The sequence below is a fragment of the Alligator sinensis genome, unplaced genomic scaffold (assembly GCF_000455745.1).
Source record: "Alligator sinensis unplaced genomic scaffold, ASM45574v1 scaffold249_1, whole genome shotgun sequence".
Lineage (NCBI taxonomy): Eukaryota > Metazoa > Chordata > Crocodylia > Alligatoridae > Alligator > Alligator sinensis.
In genome coordinates this window covers 149,269-163,600 of record NW_005842593.1, presented here as the reverse complement: position 1 = coordinate 163,600, position 14,332 = coordinate 149,269, and the positions used below count along the sequence as shown (strand labels likewise).

Here is a 14,332-nt window from a genome sequence, read left to right as displayed (position 1 = left end):
AGTGTAAAACATTTAAAACATTCTGTGTTTATGCTTGTACTAGCCAATTGCCCATCAAGAATGGTAAAGAAATATCTGCCCTTCTGATATAATCATTCTCTTTTCTCAAGGTTGTTTTCTGTTGCTCTTGTCACTTCTGTAACAGAGAAGCTGGCAGTCTTTTCAGAGACAGAGAAAGTGATCTGACTTTTTTTTTCTCCCTTTCCTTAGTTGGTGATTGCCTCTTGCCTAGGAATGAAGCAAAGCTCAAATAATTCCTGCTAGGCTAAGATGCTTTCTTCATCTTGAAGGTTACACTCAATCAGGGATGCCTTTGAGTTTGCCTTCAAGTTAATTTTTTATGGCTTCCTTCTTTTGCTTAATTTAGAGTTCAATCCTTGAGCCACATATCCATCCACAGAAGTTGCAGGTCTTTCTGCAGTGGAGGGTAGACTGTATGCTGAGATTCCTCTGTTCCTTTCTCTGTCTCTTCTCTGCTTCAAGAACCAGGATGACTGTCAAAAAAAATGGAGAAGGGAGTTGGAGTGATAACATGTCATCCAACTGAGATCAAGCAAGGACAAGTGGATCTGTTTCTGATCTGCTACAAAGAATGGTCTGAGTTATCTGGTCATGGAGAAACCTCAGAATCATGATGTACTTTCAAGACATCCACATCTGGCCAGTACTTTCTACAAGGCTTTGCAATTGATGGAATCAAAGGCCTTGGTAAGGTCAGTGAAGGCCATATACAGACCCTGATGTTGTTCCCAACATTTTTCTTGGACTTGACAGGCAACAGAGATCATGTTAATTGCCCCATGGGATAGTCTGAAACCACACTGAGATTCTGGCAGGATTTCCTCAGTATGAGATAGAAGATGGTTGAGGAGGATGCAGGAGAAGATCTTCCCTGTTGTGGAGCTATCCCTCAATAGTTCCCACACACAGTTTCCTTTCTTGAAGGTTGTCACAGTGTTGGCATTCCCCAGGTCCCTAGGGATTTTTTCATTGTTTCATATTTGAAGAGTGGTGTCTCAGTACCAGTTCCTTACTGCCAGCCTTGTAGATTTCAGCAGTATTGGCACTGGATTCAGAACCCAGCCCCGATACCTTGCTTCAGGCAAGCACAACCTTCAAACTGACAACTCGTCCAGTTGATAATAGGCAAATTTTATTGATACGCAGTGGTAGGATATAAGAACAATGCAGGCAAAGCAAGCAAGATAATTACAACATACTTTACCCAAATTCCCCAGTGCCCAGAATATACACAAGGCGTGCGATCCAGCCAACCGCTATGTAAATGCCAGCTTGAGGTTCTTTGCTTGAATGTCCGACATTAGCAACCTTGGAAGTTGGGAGCTGATGCCAACTGCCAACTTGTTTATTTTGAAAACTCCTCTTTTTGTATTCTTTCTCTTCCGATGACTCTTCATCTTTGGGCATCGTTAATTGGTCTTCCTGTGGCTGCTATACTGTTCACATTCTGTCTTGTCAGCCAAAGTCCTATTTTCATAAATCTATTGCATGCACACATGCTAATTTGGGTTTTTCCAGTGTCCTCCTAATTTGGTCTGTTTCCCCAAAACTGGAAAGACCAAAGGCTTTTGCAAGTGGGCACTTGAGCCCTGGAGCCAGGCCTATCTCTATTATGAAAATAAAGTTTGGAAACTGTGAAACTGTGAGACAAAACAGGCTATTAGAAATCAATTAACCCTTGCTGTTGCCTTAGACCATTGTTCTAATACAATATCTATTTTACCTACAAGCCAATTTCTAAAAGCAAACCTCTACATACCATTTTTTAGCCATCAAGTAGGTATGCCATCTGGTCCAGTAGCCTTGTTCTGGGCTTCCTTGATGGCATGCCAGACTTCTAGAATAGGAGAATTGGTGAAGGATCCCCTTTCAGGGTGTTGGGGGATGGACTTGGTGGTGGTATCTGTCATGGCTGTCTCATGGTTCAGGAGTTCCTCAAAGTGCTCTTTGCATGTCAGCTGGAGTGTGCAACAGTGTCATCTGGCTTGCAGGGCTGCCAGTGGGTCAGAAATTTGGCAGTGAGGCAAACAGTAGCTGCTGTATCTCCTTGAGCCATAGCAATTAGTGCTGCCACCACTTGCCCTACCACCAAATTTCTGGCCTTGGGTGACATTGCCCTGTGCTCGCAGATCTGATCTGTGGATTGGCCTCATGCTTCCAGATCCAGCCCTGTGGAGCCACATGAGTTTGACACACCTGCCTTTATCCTCTGAGCTAGTTACTTTTTCAAAGGAGATCAGATTTGTTTGGCATGATTTGTCTCTAGCAAATCCATGCTGCCTACTTGTGATCAGTCTTTCTTTCTTAAGTTGCTTAGAAATGGATCTCTGTATGGTATAATCCAGTAATTTAACAGGTCTTGGGTTGAAGCTAACCAGTCTGTAATTCCCTGGGTCGTCTTTTTTGTTTTGTTTTGTTTTTTTAAAGACAGGCCCCGTTTTGGTCATTTTTCTAGTTCTTCTAGCACCCTGCCTGTCTTGCACAACTTGGTAAATATAATGCCTCTTCTGCCAGTTTCTTCAGTACCCTAGGATAAAGTTCATTAGGCCTTGGTGACCTGAATTCATTCAAACCAATCAGGTTGTCTGATGGTTTCTTTCTTTACTGTAATCCTTCTTGGATGGCCAGTTGCATCTTTTTTTTTTCTTTTTTTCATTAGGACTATCAAAGTTGAACAGCTCTACCTTCTTTGCATCTTCTGTTAAGAGCTTACCTTGGCTATTTAGCAGTGTACCCACAACTTCCTTGGTCGTCTTTTTCTGACTAGTGTATTTATAGAACCTTTTTTGGGTGGTGGTGTTCTTAGCTTCCATGACCAATTGTAGCTTATTTTTACTACCCATTTTACCTCCTAGCTGGAGAGTACCGCCACTACATACCAGTGTGGCAGTGTTGAAGCTGTCCCTCAGGATGGCTACATCTGGAGTACTGTCTCCAGTTTTGAGCCCCCCACTAGTGAAAGAATGTGAACAAACTGGAGAGAGTCAGGTGAAGAGCAACAAAAATGGTTGTGGGGCTGGGGCGCACGACTTCTGAGGTGAGACTGAGGGAACTGGGCTTATTTAGTTTGGAGAAAAGAAGACAGGGAATTTAATAGCAGCCTTCAACTACTTGATGGGTGGTTCTGAAGAAAATGGAGCTAGACTCTTTTCAGTAGTGGCAGATAACAGAATAAGGAGCAAATTGCAGCAAGGAAAGATTAGGTTGGATATTAGGAAAAACTTTCTCACTGGGAGGGTAGTAAAACACTAGAACAGGTTACCCAGAGAGATTGTGTACTCTCCATCTTTAGAGGTTTTCAAGACACAACTAGGCAAAGCCTTGGCTGGGATGATCTAGTTGGGGATGGTCCTACTTTGAGCAGGGGGTAGACTAGGTGACCTCCTGAGGTCCTTTCCCACCCTAATTTTCTATCATTCTGTGTGTGGCAGGGGCCTGTACGTCAGTCTGTGGCCGAAACACTCCATAATTGAAACATTTCAAATGTTACATCTGTCAGTAAGTGTAATGGAGATTTAAGCCAACATTTCCAATAGTATATCGCTTGTACTGCAGATAACTTAAAGGACTTAATATTAAATCTTATAAAAACATCCTGGCAAAGCTAAAGCTAAGGAATAGAAAGGTTTTGCTTGTGCTTTTAGTCAAAATTTCTATCTGTGTTGAATGTTTTCACCAGGAATTAGAGAATGCATTCCAACCAGACACAAGCTTGGTGTCCATAATGACTGTGAATAATGAAATAGGAGTAAAGCAGCCTGTTTGTGACATTGGTAAGTAAGCATTGGCTGCCATCAACCTGACATAGATGTTTCTGACTTGAAAAATCAAAGCCTCTGCTTAATGTTTCTTAATAGCTAGAAAAGGTATGTTGATGTAAAATACTGTATTTATTAGCACACCTCTTCCTTCCCCCAATTAGACTTCCAATATTGTTGTGTGTGTCTTAAGCAGGGAAGCTGACTTTTTGCCCAGAATAGCAGCAGTGGCATTTCTACTCAAGCAGCATTGAGGGAGCCAGTTGACTTCATGGTTCATTAGACTATACTTGATCCATGCTTGTCACTCAACAATTGCTTGTCACTCAACAGGTGTTACTGTTCTCCTTTTTAATGAAATGGGTGTTCCACGATTCAGGCTATCCTTTTTTTGTGAGCTTTGCTGAATAATTTGCAATTTAGCTACTCCTTGTCTCTCTGTCTTTCTAGTTCCCAACCCTGCAGACCATTTTTACCCTTTTTTTTCAAAATCCCAGATCCGCTTGTGGAGTCCAGTCTTCAGTAGCAGCTAGTTTCAGCTTTTGGCAGACCAGCCAAGAGCTGCTGACAGGTCAGCTGTGAAAGAGTTAAAACTGTAGCTTTTGCCTGAGCAGGAAAGGGAGGGTGAGTGAGGCTGAAAATTAGGTTCTGTCTCTGCTTTATCAGGCTGTAACTCTTTTTACGCTTCAGGCACATCATCTGAAATACATAGGCATTAGATTCATTAAGTATTGCTTTGGCTTCTTTCTTGCTTTTATGTTCTTATTACAGGTCAGATTTGCCGCTCGCATAAGGTGTTCTTCCACACGGATGCTGCACAGGCAATTGGTAAAGTTCCTGTGGATGTCAATGATATGAAAATTGATCTAATGAGCATAAGTGGTCATAAAATCTATGGTCCAAAAGGTAATGTGATGTGATGAAGTGGTTAATATTAGAACATCTCTTTGTAATTCCACAGCTTCCATCATACATACACACACAGTTTCTGGAAATGTTTCCAGTTCTCCCTAGTGGAGATTAGAGTGGATTAGTGAAACAAAAATCACATGCCAAAACATTAGTTTTGTGGCGATAGATCCTAATTAAACTGTTTTGAAAGGAGACTTCTAGAAGATCTGAAATGGCTCTGCTGTTATAAGTGTTTTGTAGAAACACAATATGGTAGGGCAGTTCATATTCTATGTTCTCCTCATAATCTCTTTGTAATCATCCCAAATGTTGCTGGCACCAAGGACATCCACAAGTGATTGAAGGATTTATATTCACCTGGTGTTCTTAGATGTCTCCAGCTTCAGTCTTTGTTTTCATTTTCTGCCTTTTATTGTAGAATGCAGTTTACTTACTGTATATTTTAAACACTTTTTAGAAGTAATTTTTTTTTACTCAGTGGAAATCTTCATTCTGAGACTTGACATTGTTTCCTTAAAATTTTATCCTTCTGCAACCCTAGATAAAACTGACAACAGTATTTATTGACCAGAGAAGTCGGTATGGCTGTCTGTTGCCAATTCTAGAATGCCACACACACTTCCCGCTTGACTGGCTTCCCAGTTGAAGCGTCCTAAATGTTTCTTCTGTTGAAAGTATAGTGTTACTTAACGGATGGTACAGAGAATTAAGCGGATCTCAGGCAGTACCTGCATTTTTCTTAGGAGTAATTATGCCGTATTAAAAATTCTTGGCACGTTCATTGCATTTTTGGACCTTCCAAGGTTTTCAGCAGCATCTCAGTTCCATCCTGTGTGACTTCATTAATTAATATCTTGATCAAGAAAATGGTAGAGTGCCTGAACCAAAGCCAGAGCAAATAATACAATATACTGGGTTATGTTTCTTAAGCGGAAGCTGAGACATTTGATGTTTCTGTGATGGTGACGAGAGCTCGGTGTGCACTTGTGGAATGGGCAATGCAAGATTGAGTCTTTAAGAGATTGTTCATGCTGCTGCTTGTAAACTCTGTTCAAGAATTCTGCCAGGATATCGTCCTCTGTGTGAACTTTCTGGAGGGCTGAAGAATGTATCTTGGGGAAACATCATCTAGTCCCAAAAATCTTGGGAGAAGGGCAGGCAGGTTCCACTCCAGCTAGAGAAAAACAGTGAGCAACCTTTGTTATTGCAGTTATGAAGGTCTGTCTTTTCTATGTGACTATTTATTCATTCAGAAAGGTAAACTGAGGTGTAGAAAAAGCCTTTCAAAGGTGTTTTGTCCGATTTGCTGACTGGAGCTTGGTGCAACTGATGAGCTGTCCATAAAAACAGAAGGGGAGAAAACCTCAGAGAAGACTGTTGTTTTGCAAAGTCAGGGAACTATGAGTGAGCAAGTGATGGATTTAAGAAAATAATAGCTACACGAGTAGAATTCCTTGTGGTGGGACAACATTAGAGATAAACAAGCCAAGCAGATGATGCCACAACAGCACAGGCAACAAAAATCTAGCTAACCTAAAGGCTTCTCTGTTCCAGACCCTCAGAACTCTCCATGAGGAGCAAGGAATAAGGCTAATAGTCAAAGCTTTCTAGAATTTGTGTATTATACTTCTCACTAGATATGGAGCCAAGTGGGCAATTTCTGTCAAGTATCTTGTAGTAATTTCCCGTGCAGTAATTCTATGCATGTACTGAATATGTCCATCTTCTTCCTTTTGTTTTCAAGGGGTTGGAGCCATTTATGTTCGTCGTCGGCCCAGGGTAAGACTGGAACCCTTACAGAGCGGAGGAGGCCAGGAGAGAGGAATGCGGTCTGGGACTGTACCTACTCCTCTAGCAGTTGGCCTTGGGGCCGCATGTGAAGTGGCACAGCAAGAGATGGAGGTATATGGTATAACAATTCTGTTATACATTTTTATATAGGTGGTTAGCTGTGTCACTCTGAAGACATGCAGAAAGCCAGAGTACAGTACCTTAGAGAGTAACTGGCTCAGAGAGGTACTGACTTTTGTGGGCAACAGGTCCATTCTTAGCATCTGTCAAAGTAGATTGTTGCCAGTCCATCCCTAGCATGTGATGAAGTAGGTTGTGGCTACAAAAGTTAATGCCTCACTGAACCATGTAGTCTCTAAGGTGCTACCCTGTCTTACTTCCTGCTTTTCTGCATGTGATCCAAGCAGGGTGTACTTACACCTTTTATGGGTGTCCTTCAGCCCCAAACCTCCCTGCAGTCTGCTGCTTGATCACCAGGGATCCTGGTTTTCTCTATTTAAAAAAAATCCTAAATTCTCTAATTAAAAACACCAACATCAGCGTTTTTCCTCAATTAAAATGAAACCCCACTATATGTAGGTGTGTACGTGTGCGTGTGTGTGTGTATCCATTTAATACAATATTTTTTATTTTTTCCAGTTTTAAAGCAAAATGGAAGCCTGTCAGTATCTCAATAATTATAATAACATAAATTCTAAATACCTGTGTATTTTGGTGCTTGATTTTGGTTTTTTTTATCACCAGAAATCAGAGCTCCCTTTTGCTCACCAAGACATGGGTGCAGCTGTCCCCACTGTTTTGTGGCACTAAGCAGCCCTGATATGCTGGTGCCCTGCTCCTGCCAACAGCACTGCCCCTCGCTCCTGACCCACAGCCTCCTCTGGCCCACTGCAAGGGGCAGGTCAGGGCTGTGGAGAGCTATTGGCACCTCAACTGGCCTAGAGGCAGGGCCAGAGCCTAAAAGAGGCTGAAGGTCCCCTCAATGTGGGGGACATCACTGTCAAGAGAGGATAGGTGTTTAACCAGCCAGCATGCTGGAATGATGGAGGCTGAAGCCCAGCGTCCTGATGGAAGGAATCTTATAAGGGAGTTAAAGAGATGGGGGCCAGTGACTGAGGGCAGGTTTTGAGATGGAGGGTGCAACAGAGTGACCAGGAGTGAGTAGCCCAGGGAAAACATCCAGGAGCTCAGCAAGGGGAGGAAAGTCCAGGGCAGGTAGGCCTGCAGTTAGTCCTGGAGAATGACCTAAAACTACACCTTGCTGGGGTTAGATGGTGTGGTGGGGCTGTCTGTGGCAGGACAGTCCCCAGGAAATGCCACACCAGTGTTTCCCTAGTGAAAGGCAAGTATGGAGCACCAGAAAGCCTCAGCCCCTGCTGCCTTGTATGTGACCCTGTGGAGGGGAAAGGCTAGGGGAGCACACCCTCAAAGAAAAGCATCAGGCTTGGGCAACAACACTGGGGCCAGGAGGGCCTGCGGCCCAGGGCCTGAGAAAGCGAGCCTTGGGTGGCAACACGGGCCAGGAGGGCCCAAGGCCCAATGCCTGAATAAGAGTGAGGCCTAGTGGAGAGGCCTGAATAAGAGAGGCCAAGAGGGAGGTCCAGGTACATTGACAGACACCTGAGGCTTAAGTGGGCCATAGCCTGAGGTAGGGGTCCAGGTATGTCAGCAGACACCTGAGGCCTGAGTGGGCTGAAGGCCAAGAATGGAGTCCAAGCATGTCAACAGACACCTGATGCCCAAGGGGCGCAAAGCCCAAAGGCACAATGAGAGGGTGGAGTAGTGGCCCCAGTGAGGGGGCAAAGTGTGAGGGGCAAGGAGCCTAATGAGAGGCAAAGAACCTAGAGAGGTGGCACAAGTAGAGGCCTCAGAGTAGGGGCATATGGCCCAGCTATGTCTAAGGACACGTGAGGCCAAGTTGGGTCAGAGGCTGGGCCTAGGTATGCCTAAGGATGCCTGAGGCCAAGTTTGGGCCAGTGACTGAATGCTGCCCAGCAACGGGGCTGGGGAAGTTGGAAGTAATTTCTGGATGCCATCCACAAGTCATGGTAAAGGGGAGGTCGGAGCCATGTATTAGGCCCTTGGCATCAGGGCATTAAATAGGCAGCCTCCTGCATTTTCCATCTGTTTGTTTTTTCCAATACATCAAGGCGAGACAGACAAGTCAGGGCAGACTGCCCTAGACAGGTGGGCGGACCGACATTATGACTGGTCTCTGTCACAGTGTGCATATGACTGTATGCAATGGCTCTTTGTTTATTAGGGGTGCACCAATAGAGATTTTGAGGGCTGAGACCAATAGCTGATTTTTAAGGAGGCATATCAGCCAATACTGATCTGATTTCTGATACAGATGCATGCAGCTGGTAAGTCTGTTATGGTGGATGGGGAGAGGAAGCGGGGAGAAAAGTTTGGGGGCGCAGATCAGTGCCCACCACAGTGAGGGAGGAATGGGGCTGGAGTAGGGAGTGCCCAGCTGGGGCAGGTTGGAGCACTGGACAGAGCCACGGCTCCTCTGGGAGGTATGGTGGGGTGGCTCCTGCTGCTGTGTTCACTTCAGGAGGGCACGGAGGGGTGAGGGCGGGTCCCCAGATACGCACAGGGGAAGGGCTGCAGCTGCAGGCTGGTCCTGGAGCCGGAGTGCAGTCTTCCCAGTGCGTGGGGAGGGGGTTGGGCTGGGGCTGTGCTTGGGGTGGACAGTGGTGGTGCTGGGATGGGGGTTATGGAGGGGGCTGCAGCCACCCCAAATTTTGCCACAGCCCCCTCATAACCCCTCTCCCAGCACTGCCACCATCCACCCCAAGCACAGCCCCCACATGCCAGGAGCACAGCCCTGAGCGTTGCCCCGCAGCCCTGAGCACAGCCCTCATGTGTGGGAAGAGCCCAGTGCAGCCTCAGCCGTCAGCTGTAGCCAATCCCACCCCCCAGCGTAGATCTGGGGGCACAGATCCCCCTCTCTCCCCTCCCATGCCCTCCTGGGGCATGCACAGCAGCAGGAGCCACCCCCCACCCCTGTCCCATGTGCCCAGGGTGAGCCACAGCTCCATCCTGTGCCCATCCCACCCTGGCTGGGCAGCAGCAACCCCAGCTCCTGCCCCACTCCCTACCTCACCGCCAGGGGGTGTTGATCTGCCTCCACGCCCCTTTCCTTCTACTACAACAGACTTACAAGCTGCTGGGCTGTACCTCCTTGCTATCTGCATGCTGCGCTGTGGCTGCACATATACATGGGCATTTATCTGCCAAATCATGTCACAGTCACATCAGGCCGATTTCTGATGCAATCAATTTACTTTATATTGGTGCCAATCCGATGTCAGACCGATGTATTGGTGTACCTCTATTGTTTATGCATAAACAGTTCAGTTTTTATATTACATAAACAGTACAAAGTAGACATATGGGCAAAATTTTCAAATGCACCTAAATCCTGGTTTCAAAAGTGATGTAGAAGCTCAGTTTCATAGAAAGTCAGTAGAACTTAAATGACTTACTTCGAAAAAATTTATACATGCACTAAAACAGTGGGGGCTGACCTTTTTGGCAGGTGTTACCCATTAACCTCACATCCTCCCTGAGTGCCACTCCAGTCCCCTTTCTCTTCCCAATCTGCTGCCCTGCTTCCTGCCCTATCTGCTGCTGTGCTGCCTGTCTCCTCTCTGATCTGCATGCCTCTTGCAGGGGCTGCCTGTGCCACTTGTGACATGTGCTGCAGGTTGGCCACCCTTGTTCTAAAATATATCGCCATTCATGAATGCCATGGCCTATTCAAAATAGCAGAGTATTTAGTTTGCCCCTCAAAAAAAAAAAATCCTGATTGCATCCAAGCTCAACTCACTGGGTGCATCTACATGAGACGCTAACTGTGCAGTAGCTTAATAATATTGCACAGTACAGCATCATAGCATGGACAGTGCTAATGCGCTGCTCCGCAGTAGCATCACTAAAAAGGCATTCGCTGGCGCTGTTGCACAGTAACTCCAGTTGTGCATTTATTTAGTACTTAATTATACAAGTACTATATTAAATGTGTAGTAACTACTGCACATTTTAATGAACGTGTAGATGCGCCCACTGAGGCTTAAGTCACACCAGTGCTGTTGGGTTATTAATCTCAATTGAGGTTTTTGTTCCAAGTTAGTAAAATACTACTTAATGTGTTTGCTATACTTAGATGATATGTCTCTTTGCTCTTTTCCCACATGCAGTATTTTGTAAATCAAAGGGGAATACAAGAAGACTGTATGGCAACAAAAAGGATATGCTTGTAGGTGCAAAAAAGCACTGCTGAGATGCTGTGCCCACTCTGCATGAGCTAGTTCATATACTGGAAGCTGCACATACTAGTAGCTGCATTAAAATTGCACTGCATATGATGATAAGCCCTGAGCCAGACTTATTAAAAAAATTAGTCTCAAATGGCTGGTGACTCTGTGCAATACGTAAAAGAGTGAAAGTTGTGTCCACTTGCCATATACTGATCTCTCTTCCTGTTTCTTTTATTAGTATGACCATAAACGAATCTCTTTATTGGCAAACCAACTAGTTACAAAAATAATGAAAGAAATTCCTGATGTGGTTATGAATGGAGATCCAGAACATCGCTATCCAGGTAAAAGTAGCAGAAATCTGATATTTTCTAGAGTTATAGAATCTACCAATACTTGCAGACTGCTTTATTTTTCATTTTGTTTCTTTTTTAAAAGCATCTGTCCCTAGTGGTTGTGCAGAAAACTTTCTAGGAGTAATATAATATGGTCAGTGCTGGAACATCTTCCTCAGATTGTAGACGGTCTTATACTTTAGGTCTGAGATCTGTAAAATGCCCCATTCATTTTCAATTTCACTGCTGCTCATTTTAACAATAATGTTATTTCTCTGGAAGCACTGGTGAATATGTGAGGTGGCTGGCTGCTTGTTAAAGGTTATTGAAATAGGAATTTGTATTTCAAGCCCTGCATTGAAAAGGGTTCGTGTCCTTAGAGCTAAATCCCCGGAACATCTCTCCTTTCATAGTTGCCAAAGCTCTTGCTACCTTTTATCCTGTTAAGGGAAAATTGGATGCTTCCTACCAGTTTCCCAGGTGCAGTTACAACCTATCAATATAAAAATCTATTTCAATTTGAAAATTTGGTGGCAAGATAAGATTGATGTAAAATGTGAGGAGCCGGGATTTGTGTTGCATTTAATACCAGAAGAAATAACCAAAAGCAGAGAGAGGTTATGTGCTCTTATTAAGCAGAAACTACTATAGGAACGTCAAGTCACTTCAGCAAGTAAAGGTGTCAGGTCTAGTGAGCTGCTGAGTCCTAGACCCAAATCTCTTGGATCTATATCCTGTTTTACAGATTCAGACCAAATGACTGAAATATACATACACTAGGGAAATCACTGCAGTTAGAAAAGGGAAGATAAATGCTCTCACAGTCCAAGGAGTTGTTCCACAAATGCTACCAGGATTCCTCAGCCTTTTGTGCTCCTCAGAAGAAATCTGAAAGATATGCAGGCCCTTGAGCTTCTGCATGCACTGTACTGAATCTACATCTGTATGCAAGGAATCCTGTGAAGATTGGGTCAGTGCTATATAGTAGAGGACCCCCTCCCCACCCAGCAGAGAGCCTGGGGCTCTTGGTCACTTCAAGAGAGCAAGAGCTCAGGCACAGCCCTAAAGGGAAGACGGGGCACAGCTGCAGCTGGGTTGACGTGACAACTAGATAATGAAAATAATTAGGGGTCACCTGACTGGAAGGGGAGAGGCCTAGAGAGAGATAAGGCAGCCCCAGAGACAGGCAATGCAGGCTGGCCTGGAACCTGAATAGGGAAGAGCTCTGCAGGGGTACTTGTGGCCGTGAGCCATACTGGGAGCAGGCCAGGCATGGAGACAGCATGAGAAGAAGCTGAGGCCTAGCCATGCTTATAGACCCAGGATTGGGGTAGGACTTTGTTATAGCCAGGGCTTGTGTTTTGATTTCTGTTTGACTTGGTGCCTGGGGGCAGACCAGAAGGGTCTGGCATGTAGGGGGGACTAGGTACCTGCAGCTTTGTCTGTTGCCTGGGGGGACTAAGAGGGTCTGGTGCCCGTGGGGGACTAGATACTGAAAGGAAGACAAGGTGGTGTGAGGGGTGGCCTGGAGGTCCCACAGCAGCTGGGGGGTGAAGAGGGGGTGCTACTGATCCTTGAATGCCCGGAGGGGTGATCTTGTAGCACCCGAGAGGGGTGATCTTATAGTGCCTGCAGGGGGTGGGGAGGTGGTGCACGCTCAGAGGTGCAATTCTATAGAGTCCAAGAGGGAAAATTTTTCTGTTAATGCCAAAGAGGCACAGACTGGGGGCCAGTGGGCCCAAAAGCCTAGGAAGGACCGGACTTGGATTGGGGGCCAGAAGGGCCTGAGCCTGAGAAGGGCAAAGCTTGAGGCCAGGGAACCGAGCACTTGAGAATGATGGAGACTGAGGTCAGAGGGCCCAGAGACAAAGGCCTTGGAAGGCAAGACAAGAAGCTGAGAAGCCCAAAACTTGGTTTGGTCAGTGAATTAGAGCTAGAGGGGTCAGCAAGAGGAAAAGGGCAGAAGCTGAGAAGGCTGAAACCCAATCCTGGAATGAGGACAGGCTTGCTCTAAGACCTGCAGGCAGCCTCTCTCCTAATGAATCTTCACATCAAAGGCATGGTGGGTGAGTAAAGGTGGGAGACCCTAGAGTTGGAGTCAGGGCAGAAACTGCGTGGCCACCTGGGGGGGGATCATGGCTGCCCCTGGAACACAATCCTGTCACACATCCCCACACTGCAAGCCCCAAATAAGCCTCCCTGCGTGGGACAGGATTGTCCTTGAGTTCAGCTGACACCATTTTCTTAACTACAGGCTGCATCAATTTATCTTTTGCTTATGTGGAAGGGGAGAGTCTGCTGATGGCTCTGAAAGATGTGGCTCTGTCTTCAGGAAGGTAGGTGAGATACTGGATGCAGAAAAGGAAGCTTATGATAAATTACTCCCGGGAGGGGAAAGCCACCTACTGTTTGAATTGCAGACCTGGGAAAGGCGCTTCCATGACTTGCTCTTGCATTTCTTGAGTTAGTTTGCGAAGCATCTATACCATTTCTCTCTAAAAATGTTCTTTTGGGATTCTAGATTGAACCTGATCAGCAGGGATCCAGGTTTTCAGTTTCCCATGGGAACATGGAGAAAACCACAGATTTCCCATCTTTATCAGAGAAAATGCAATTTTCCCTTTTAGCAGAGAAACCTGTGGGTTTCCCACTTGCAAAGAGCTCTGCAGACTGGCACAGTTCCAGTCTGCAAGAGCTGATTGCAAAAGGGTTGGGAAACCCCCAGCCCTGCCCTGAGGGGAGGAAGGGTGAGATCTGAGGCTTTTAGTCAGTCCCAAGGCTTACCTATAGCTCACTTTCCTTCTGGAGCCTGTAATGTTAGGTAAGTGGGGCTTGCAGGGAGCTGGGGGTGTTGTGGGGCAGGGCTGGGGGGAAGATGGCTGGAGGCTGAGCTGGCTGAGGGAGTGGGGAGGTGTTGGTAAATGACACGGAGTGCCCGATTGGCTGCACATGGACCGCAGCAGCGCTATCGGCCTGACCAGGCTCAGTGCCTCCATCCTTCCCTTAAGAGCCCATAGCACCACTTGCAGTCCTTGCATAGCTAGCCGGACACTGGCCAGGAGCAGGGAGGTGTTGGTGAGAGATATGGAGTGCCTGACCAGCTGCACATAGACCGTGAGCGGCACTATGGCCCTTAAGGGAAACCATGTATGGAGGTCCGGGGAGGGCTGTGGGGGGCCTTTAATTTTAATTACAGATTTTGGGGGTTTTATCAGAGAATTTTGGGGGGGGGGGGGGGGGTTTTTTT

General features: G+C 46.0%; 1 protein-coding gene across 4 annotated transcripts in view; it reads left to right on the top strand.

Moving 5' to 3' along the window:
• NFS1 (NFS1, cysteine desulfurase) overlaps positions 1-14,332 on the top strand; it is a 32,720-nt gene that overhangs the window by 13,905 nt on the left and 4,483 nt on the right. For 3 of the 4 annotated variants that reach the window (XM_025214656.1, XM_025214654.1, XM_006032913.2), the window contains exons 6-10: positions 3,701-3,794; positions 4,551-4,685; positions 6,436-6,593; positions 10,989-11,094; positions 13,340-13,421. In XM_025214656.1, the coding sequence (XP_025070441.1) occupies positions 3,701-3,794; positions 4,551-4,685; positions 6,436-6,593; positions 10,989-11,094; positions 13,340-13,421 (575 nt within the window). The remainder of the gene's footprint in view (positions 1-3,700; positions 3,795-4,550; positions 4,686-6,435; positions 6,594-10,988; positions 11,095-13,339; positions 13,422-14,332) is intronic. The other variant, XM_025214655.1, reaches the window with a different exon arrangement.